Source organism: Excalfactoria chinensis, chromosome 12 (genome assembly GCF_039878825.1).
Source record: "Excalfactoria chinensis isolate bCotChi1 chromosome 12, bCotChi1.hap2, whole genome shotgun sequence".
Taxonomy (NCBI): Eukaryota; Metazoa; Chordata; class Aves; order Galliformes; family Phasianidae; genus Excalfactoria; species Excalfactoria chinensis.
In genome coordinates, this window is record NC_092836.1 from 3,699,289 (window position 1) to 3,709,089 (window position 9,801).

General features: G+C 44.6%; 1 protein-coding gene across 2 annotated transcripts in view; it reads left to right on the plus strand.

Moving 5' to 3' along the window:
* Positions 1-2,930, plus strand: part of SHQ1 (SHQ1, H/ACA ribonucleoprotein assembly factor) — a 39,825-nt gene extending 36,895 nt beyond the window's left edge. The window contains exon 13 of one of the 2 annotated variants that reach the window (XM_072347482.1): positions 1,707-2,930. In XM_072347482.1, the coding sequence (XP_072203583.1) occupies positions 1,707-2,358 (652 nt within the window). In that variant the 3' untranslated portion in view covers positions 2,359-2,930. The remainder of the gene's footprint in view (positions 1-1,706) is intronic. The other variant, XM_072347483.1, reaches the window with a different exon arrangement.
* Positions 2,931-9,801: the final 6,871 nt, after the last annotated feature.

The following is a 9,801-nucleotide window of genomic DNA, read 5'->3' on the forward strand; positions in this document are numbered from 1 at the left end:
AACAGGTAGCTGGAGTTGGAGATGCATCGCCAAAGGAAATTGGGCATACAATTGCTTATGGATGTCCATGAAACTAGAAGGAACTGCATGTGAAAGAGGTACAAAACAACATTCTGTCACAGGTTGTGGAGCCTGGCTGTCCACAAGAATGTGACAGGTAGTAGGACAGTAAAATAAACAGAAATTGCACCTTTGTATAATGAACCTCCCTTACAGGGGGAGAGAATGTGCACACATGTGGAGTTGGAAGGAAGTGGGGAGCAGTTTCAAAAGCAAAGAAGAAAAGGGTTTTCTGTAAGGGATGTGACCTTTGGTGACTGAAAGCCTAAACCAACTGTTCACCAGTGAGTTCAGGATACAAGTTTCTCTGCAAGCCAGATTACTCTTACTACCTACCTGTGGGGCTTTAGGAACCTTTTCATTGATCAGCTGGTTTTTTTGGTTCCTTCTTGTTTTTAGGAAGATGCTTTCTTTGTTCCAAATTAGGTTGGAAACTTCTTAGTAACTTAAAGTTACCTTAAAAGGTAACCTAAAGTACCTAAAGGTAACTTAGTTCAAATGCTTGATAAAAATGAAGTATTACGCAGAAGATCTACGTGTGGATAATGCCAAGTAAGCAACTTTTGGAAGTCTGGAACCTGTGCTTATATTGAAGGTTGCTTAGATTTATGGTTTAATTTTTAGCTTTGGAGTTGCTTCTGGTAAACAGTTTCCTTAGTTTTCCACTCTATCAGTTGGTCTAAGAAAGGTTAATGATTGTATTCCAAGTTGGGCTTTGAAATGCTGTACTCTGTAAAGTGGGTAAGAAATTGCATTACATTTCCCTTCCTCCACATTTAAATACAATTCCTTTAGGAGCCAAAGAAAAAAAAAGAAAAAAAAAAAAAAGAGGAGTATGTTATACTGAGTAATTATCCCCCCTGGGAAATAGAATATAAAGATCTTTAAAATCATTCAGCTGAGAGAACGAGCGCTTTAACTTCTGCCTCGCAGGAGTCGTGTATTACATTATCAGCTACTTGCTCCGGTGTCAGTGTGTCGTGCCTTGCAGGTTAGCAGGTTTTGGCAGAGGAAATGAAACCCAGTCGGTTACTGCAGGATTTATAGTAGACCTGCTGTTGCAGGAAGTGGTGAAAAGTTGATTGATAGTCTAAGGCAGAACTCCACAACAAGAAACAGGATGTATGCTTACGACTTTATACCTGCTTTCCCCTCTGTCTGCCTCCCCATTTCAAGGCATTCTTTGGCTTTTTGTTCTCTCTGTTTATAAGTCTGTGATGGGCTTTCCTGGTAAAGCATGAGCTGACCTCAAAACACGTGAGGGAATGGAAATTTCAACTGGAATACAAAGAGCAAAGCACAGTGTGCAGACAGTGTAGTGAGCATCTCATGGCACTGTGGATGCGCTGAGGTGACAGTGAAGAGAAGATATCACAGATGCAAAGACTGGGAAGTGTGGGATAAGTAGTATGGTTGTAGTTCAGCTTCTTAAAGAATGAAAACAACCCTGAGTTGGACTTGTTTTCCTTTACTGTGTGTTGCTGGAATATCAGATTTCTTTTCTGAAAATCTCTGAAGTCTTTCATTTGGTATGGCCTAGCCTTGTGAGATGTGACTAGCCAGCATTTAAGGCTTGTGTTCTGCATATCAAATGGGAATATTCTGTTTGTGAAGTTAAACAATACGCTTTGTTCTTCTTATTAAAGGTCAAAGAAGTTGGCAGCACTTTCTGAATCCTTGCAGAAAACCACGCTTGCAAAGTCCCACTTAGGATTTGAACTAGAAGAGCTGGAAGCAGCAGCAGTGCTGGTACTAGAAGAAGAGAGCAAGTTAACAGCTGCTGGCATGGTTTCCAGGCAACAGCTGCCATCCTCTGAGTCGGAGACAAGTGACTCTGAAGAATCAAGCAGCACTTCATCATCTGAGACAGAAGGGTCTGATTCAAATGAGCGAGAGTCCTCAACTGCTGAAGATGGGAAAATAAATCCTTTACAAGGCATGCTTCAAGAAGAGAGGACAGCTCCACTTATTGACTGTAATGGATTAAGGCAAGGCACAAACGCTCCAACGTTTGAGGTTAGTGATGAAAAATCAGAGGCTTCTTTGCAATCTACTTCTGTTCCTGGAAAATTGATAGAAGAATTAGAAAAGCAAATGCAGACTGCAATGAGACTTTCGGAACAACCTGAAGGATTGGCTGGTGCAAGTGCCTTTGCTTTACGGGAACAAGAAGAAAACCATGTATCTGAACCTGTCGGGTTTTCCAAGGCTACTGCTGGGAAGGGGGATTTCCTGGAGGTGCCTTCGAAGACAAATCCACTGCTTTTTCTAAGCAGAGCAAATGAAGATGGAGACTAGAGGGCTATGTTAGAGCACAGCGTGACCTACCCAGCTCAGCTCAGTGTAGCGAGGTCTTCTTAAGGCTATCCTAAGCTGCAAAGAGAAGTTAATCTTTTTCTTCACGTTGACAGTTTGAAGGATAAGATTTCTTTTGAAAAGAATGGATATGACTATATGGTCATAAAAAATATAAAAGAATGACTATATGGTACTCTCACAATTATTTTTTAATTCAGCAGAGCGAGAATTGATCTCTATGTATAGGAATGTGGAATTCCAGTAAGCTTCTAGAAAGAGTTTTTGTTAAGTTATGTAGAAGAGTGATGTTGTAATCAAATACAGTTGAAGTAACTCGTAGTGTTTCAGTTATTCTGTATCTATATACAAGTTGGGATTTACTTGAAAAATGTCCTTATGGTTACAGAAACTTGTTTGATGTTATTCTACATTTTTTCATATTGAAATACTTTATAGCTAACTGCATTAAAAATATTGATGGTTATAATGTTGAAGATGTAATTAATTCTGGCAAATTAGGTACATTCTATTTTTTTTTTTAAATAAAGGAATGTTTCAGTTCATGTTAGGCCTACAGCTTGTATTTCTGTGCTCTTCGTGCAGGTTATTTCAACTTTTGACTGCCATTAATCCTTTTGTTTTTGAAATATTTTCACACTTGATCACTACTATCGCTTTCTTTAAAGAACAGAAGTCCTAATATTTCTTCTGTATATACTCTTAATATCACCCAAGTAATATTAACCAAAATGATGAAACAACATGGTACAGTGTTCTTGAGTCCAGCACCAAAAGCAAACCTATGCTGTCTAGACATATCTTTGCTACTTGTTTGTTAAATAGCTTTGGCCAACAAATTTGCTCCTCTTTGTCTTTCAGATGTTAAAATAATCCACTCACTCTGTATGTTTAGTGCTAAGTTCTGCTAGCAGTAAATAAGCCCTTGAAATGAGGTGGAAGCTGCAAATGGTGCCTTGGTATTCAGCCTCTACTAGAGGATTTGGTGAGGGAAGCAGGATGGGATATGGAGCACCAGGTTTGGCCCGGCTTTCTGACAGAACAGGATCTGCTGATCCATACTCTGGAGGAGCAGGCCATGATTACTTTCCAGCATTTTATCTATTCAAACAGTATAGAAAAACCCTATGCTTAAGGACTTTCTCTTCACCAGCGTTGTACTGTGCTGGAAACCAGCAGGCCAGTTGTCTTCCCATGCACAGTAAGAACTGTGACCCTGCTCTGCCAATATTTTTTTAATGTTCTTAAATACCTATCAGTTGCTTAATCAGCCTCTATGTTCTGTTCCCCAGGGGAGGAACCTTTCTCATCGTGTCAGCGAGCACTTATTCTTCCAAATGCTTGCAATAAAATCTACGCTGTCGCTGCAATTATGCAGTGTATGTCTGAGGAAGAAATGTCTTTAAGGAGGAAAGAAGTAACTGCCTTCTCTCTTGCCACATTACAGGTGTGAACTGCAAAGCTTCTTTCAGCTGAGTGTGGGCTGGAGAAAGCTGAGCTAGTATGAGTGTTGGTATGAGTTCAGAAATGTGAATTACAGAATGCCTATCAATTTTTACCATATCCTGTCTCTTCAGCTTCTTTTTCCCCCATTCTGTGACATGCTCTTGAAAGCATTCTTTCTCCAGCAGGCCTTCTTAACTTCAGGGACTGGCTACCTCAGAGGATGACATCTTGGGATGGTCCTTGCCCTTTGCCTGTATAAAAGCATGATTTCTTAATGCCGTTTGTGGGCTGTTTCCGTGATGTCAAACATGAATTTAGATTAGGAGTAAATATCTCAGTGCCTGTACAGTATGACACCATTACAGATTCCAGATGAGAACTTGGTACACACATGTTAACTCACAGCTGACTTTGCTGTTGTCCTCTCCACTGAGGCCACGCATGGCTGAGCTCTTTCTGCCTCCTAAAAAGATATTAGTGCCTGCTCATTTCTTGTAGGCTGGCAACACATATCTCCCTCTGCTTCTGTGCCTGCTGTTCCTCTGCATTTCTGCACTTGGTGTTGTGGTGGTGTGCCCCAAGATCCATTTCCATGCACAGTTAATGTCCACTTAGCATCATTTTTGATGCTCAGTTCTGTCTTCTGCAAAATTCTTTTCATTGGTTGCAGAGTTAATAATGGATGGGAAGATTTTCCATATAGAGCGATAAGATTTTCTTGTATGACTGCATTATCCAGCACATCCAGCATGCTCAGGATGAGCAACGTTGGTGTGAAAGTTTTACCCTTCAAAAGAAAAGTGGAGCTCTGTAAACTTGTTGAGCAAAAACTGAGGCTTGCTGAATCCATGAAGCACAAATGCTGGGAAGAGAAGAAAACAAAACATCCTGTATCAATAGGTTAGTTGCTGTCGGTTCTGGGAGGAATGAACTGCAAGGAGTCCGGCTTATACAGAGGAGTTATTTGGATGAATTGCATAGGAATTGTTCCCAGGCAGGTTTTCCAGGCTGGAAATCAGCTGATATATGAGGAATTCAATACGTGTGTAATTTGTTCCATCGGTTTTAAAATGCTCTCTGATTTTAATGCCCTCCACCTTGCCTTAGTTCACCCCAGCTCATTTACCACACAGGCAGTACTTTTTAAGGCATTCGTTGTTCATCATTGTAATCAGGCTTAAGGGAGCAGAACTACAGAGACTGGACAGGAGTCCAGCTGAAAGCAAGGTTGAATATGAGTTAAGTCTGAGTGGAAGAACTATGGGATTTTGCTGGAGAAAGGGAGATCATGTGTATGGAGCACTCTAGGGAGGGAGAGCAAACGGAGCTGGGAACATAACTTGTTTCATTTTCTATTAAGCAGTTGGCTTTATTCTAGGTATAGAATAAGAGAGGGAGCCCCCATGTCCAGAAGCTATCTGAAGCAACGAAGATGCTCTTGTGTTGGACGGGATGCTCAATACTGCAGCGCTTCAAGAATAAGGTTACATTTCTGTGTTAAAGCAGCAAATGGGGTATCAGAAATGATCAGGTAACTTTTCTCCTTTGTTTTTCCTCAGCGGAGACAATGTCACCCACAGCACATTGCTACCTCTTCATTTCATTCCTGAAAGGAAAAAAAAAGGGCCAAATTCATTTGTTTTTCTTCATTCCAGCCAGCTCTTAAAGTTTGTGGAGACTTTATCACGAGAAGAAAGCACTGATTAGACTTGGTTTACTACGGTAAGTGATAAGTCTGGAAAGGAAGCGAATTCACAGCTCTGGAGTGAGCAGTTGGGCAGCCCTCTGCCACTGGCACAGCACATTGTCAGAGCTGAGCTGGTTGTCTCAAGGCTGGAGAAAACAAACAGGGAAACACATGTCAAAGAGATAAATAGCTGTGCTGCTCAGAGCTCTCTGTGGAGCCCATTCATCTCCGAGATAAGGAAGAATGCACTCCAAAGCTGAAAAGATAAGGTGAGAGAACAAAACAAACGTGCAGTTGCTGTGGTCATCCCTGATGGTGATGCAAACACAGTCAAACCTCACAGGGGTGTGCAGTGACAGTCTCAAACAGCCAATGTGAACCTGCAAAATTGTGTTAAGTTTTTCAATGGCAGAAGACATTTGTACCTTTAACACGTGCAAGCAAATGGAATTTGTGTCAGTTGCTTGCACAAGTCTTGAAGTGTTTTCTATGTCTTGTGGGTCTGTTTATTTCCTTTTTGTGTGCTAAACAGGCTGCAGTCTGTGGTTCTGCAGGCACATGTGGGTGTGATTCCAAAATGGTGAAGTTGTAAATTTGAGTACTGGGAGACGTATAAATCATATTTCTGTACTCGTAGGTTTTAGAGAAGTGATGATGATGCTATTTCCACACATACTGCATTTGGAGACCTAACTTAGGTCATGTTTTAAATGAGTTCTGTGATGTTGGTTTGGATTTTATTAAACGCTTTCTCATATTCAAAAGCCGCAACGTGATTCAGCATGGCATTTGGAGGATGCTCGAGTACAAGAACAAAGCTGTGCATCTCTGATATGAAGCACGAGTTCAGCGCAGGGAGCCAGCACGTACCTTAACAAGAGATGCAGACAGGTGAATGCTCAGCAAGCAGCTTGGTTGGAGGTGGCAGCTCCTTGCAGCATGAGCTTTGTAGCCTTCAGCTGTGCTGCTCAGTCTGCAGTCAGCAGCAAGGTGAGTGGCAGCAGCCAGCATCCTGTCTGCTATGGTTGTGGGATGGGCTGGGCAGTGCAGCATGTAATGAGATGTTATGGCATAAATCAGCTGTTTATCAGGGTGAGAATGAACTGCTGTGTCCCAAACCCCCGAGGCAGCGACCAGGCTGTGGCACCTTCCCACTGGGGCTGTCACCACATTTTGTTTCGTGTCTGTGGTTTTTGGCAATTATGCAGAAACATCTCATTTCTTACAGCAAATAAATTGGGTTTCGTGTTTTGCCTGGATGTAACTCCTCCTACTCCAATACGCTGCATTGTCCATTGATTTGCCTAATTACGCGTATTACTGCAGCGTAAGGCGCCGCGTAGCAGCAGGGCTCCTTGGAGGAGGAGATGGCTCCATCTGTTACACGAACTGGTGAGAGGCTCAGAGCAGAGGGGAGGAATTTCCATCCAGTGCAGGTGCTTGGGAAGGAGAATCCCACAGCCAGGTGCTGACAGCAGCTCCGTGCAGCTCCTCGTGCGCTTAATTACCCTGCAGTGAGGCTTCCCTGTTAAATTAGAGCAGGCAATTGCAATTGAAGTCTTAAAACAGAGTGGGGAGCATAGCTGTGCTGAATCTATTTCCCTACTGAGACCTGCGTTTTTCATTCAGCAAGATTCATGCCCCATTCAGCGGAATTTAAAAGCACTTACCTGGAATTAGATGATTAATTTGGAAATTGGAATGGAGAAGTGTAAAAGCAGACAAGGTCAGAGCCTCCAAGTCTGGGAACCTGCTGGTGACGTTCCACATGGCAGATGCAGAGCTGCACTGTGGATTTAAGAGGATGGAGGAGCATCCCCTGCAGAGCACGGGCCGGGCTCTCCTTGCTGTCTGCTTGCTGCTCTGGACATACAGCTTAACATCTCTATATCTGCTTTCCCTTCTCACCTTCAGGATCAATAGCAGCAGTAGGACTGCTGCCAACAGCTAGAGCAGGGATTTCATTGCATCTTTTTGGTCAGCCTGGCTGGGATACTGAGCACCAAGAGACACATGGCACACTGAGGGGCAATGCTCAGGGGATGTCTTGTGGTGAGAACAACGTGCTTGGAAGGGTATGGCTGTCAAGGGTCGAGTCTTGGTGTGTGTCCTCCACTGCGGAGCTCTGTGTGCTGTATGCAGGCTGCCTTGTATCCATGTGGTGTGTTCTAACTTGGCTGTAACAGGGAGATTGCTCTGGAGGATTCAGCCCCGTAATTAATTTAGGAATGAAGTTGTCTGGAATAGTCACGTAACTGAGAGCACAAGAGGCAGTGGGGGCTTGGGGCCCATCCTTCTGTCACTGCTGTCCCCTCGCCTGGCTGACTTTGCCCCCAGCTGTGGCAGAGGGGTGGGCAGAAAGTGTGGTGGAACTGTCAGTCACAGCCATAGAGGGTCGGGAGGTGGGGTGAGGGTGAGTGGAACAGCATTGTCTGGCAGCTGAGTGAAGTCTTTATTCCAGAAGACAGCAATGCTAATGTGGTTGTGCCATAAGGCTGCGCTCCTTTGGGATTTGAGTTGTGAATAATTATCCTGATACATGTTTCTTGAAACTGTTCTCTGTTGCCAAAATCAGCTTGTGGAGCCTTAATGCCATGCTCTTAATGACACTAATGAAAAGTCCTAGATTGAGTTTTTCCCATTAACTGTAAAGCTGGTTGGGCACCAACGAACATATGAACTGTGCAGGTGGCAGGGGGAGCATGCATGAGAATGCGCGTGTGTGAATCAATTTGTTTTCCAAGCAGCTAAAAGCAAAAGTCTGAGGAGCTCCTGCTGCAAGGTGATGTCCCTGAGCACTGCCCATGTGAATGGCCGCCTCTCACAGGGGACTGCTGTGTTTGGATAAGAAGATACTTTTGCTGATACAGTGAAGCCTGTTTGCATGCCCATGCTGAGGGTGGGAAAGCCAGAGGTGCTGCAGAGCAGGTGCGATGGTGATGCTGTGGGTGCCTCTGCTGTCATCACCATGATATAAATGTTTGGTGGGTGTTTTATGGATCACGGAGAGCAGGCTGAGTGACTGACAGCTATGGGAAGACATAAGTACCTGCTGACATTCAATGCTGGAAATGTGGTTTGAGTGCTGAATTGACCGCTGCAATTACAAGCCATGTGGTGAGCAGACATGAACTCAGGGGAGATGTTACACTGCTGTAGTATGTGTGAGGCAAGGCAGAAGCAGGTGCACAGAACGCAGGGGATGTGTTTGACTCACCCTGAAAACACAGCAGGCATACACTGTTGTGCTGAGCAGAGGCTGTTGTGTGCCAGGCCCCTGTAGCACACAGAGGGTGCTTTTTGGTGCTGTGAGCTGGGGGAGAGCTGCCTGCAGGGATGTGGGCATTGTGCTTGGAGTGCCCGTGTGGGCTGCTGGTACCTCGTCCCCTATCTGAGTGTTATGGCACCCTGGCATCACAATTCTGACAGAGCAAGAAACTGAGGACACTGAAGGAGGGAGCAGCTCTCCCATACACATCATTTGCTGCTGGGGTTGCATGTTGCTTCAGAGAGAATCTGGCAGGATTTGGCTTAAGCGTAATAAATAAAATACAAGGCTGCCCACCTGCAGCACTCAGTGAGCATCTCATGGAAACATTTTGCAGCTCACCAGCCTGCTCCTGCACTCCACCCTAATCCCCAGCAGCCCTGGCAGTTTGCTGCCTGTGATGGGTGCATGGCTGTCCCTCACTGAAAGGTGAACTGGGAGCCAGTTTCAGTCTGTTTAAATTTGGTGGTGCTCACTGCGAGTTCTGGTTCTCTTTCTCTGTTGCGCTTCCCCATTGCTACAACAATTAATTAAGAACAGTTCTGCTGAAGCCTGTTGATTAATTTGGCACTTGGAAGCTTAATGAGGTGTAAACCCACAGCCTGCTGCTGACGTGGTGATTTATATCAATTGGTGTGATTAGCACTGGTCCTCCATCACCATCGTGTGATCCGTCACAGCCCGAACAGGGATCCTTGGTGCCACATTTCTGTTCTCTGGTGCCGCTGACATGGAAAGTACAACCGGTGTTGTGCCTTGAGAACAGCAACGCTCAGATTGCTCCAGAGATGAGTGAGAGGCAGCCCTGCTGGGTGTGCAACCGCCTCGCTGGAAGGGTGTCTTTCGAGAGACAGCAAGCACCTGGCTGGCTCCTGTTGCTGCAGACTGTTGGCAGCCTTTGGTGCGTGGCTGTGAAATCCCTGTGGGTTACTGTGCTTGCTGTGCTGCGATGGTTCGTTAGCGGTGTCTGCTGCTGCAACATCAACCCAGGGACGCACAAAAGCTGCCTGTGATCTTTTCTCCC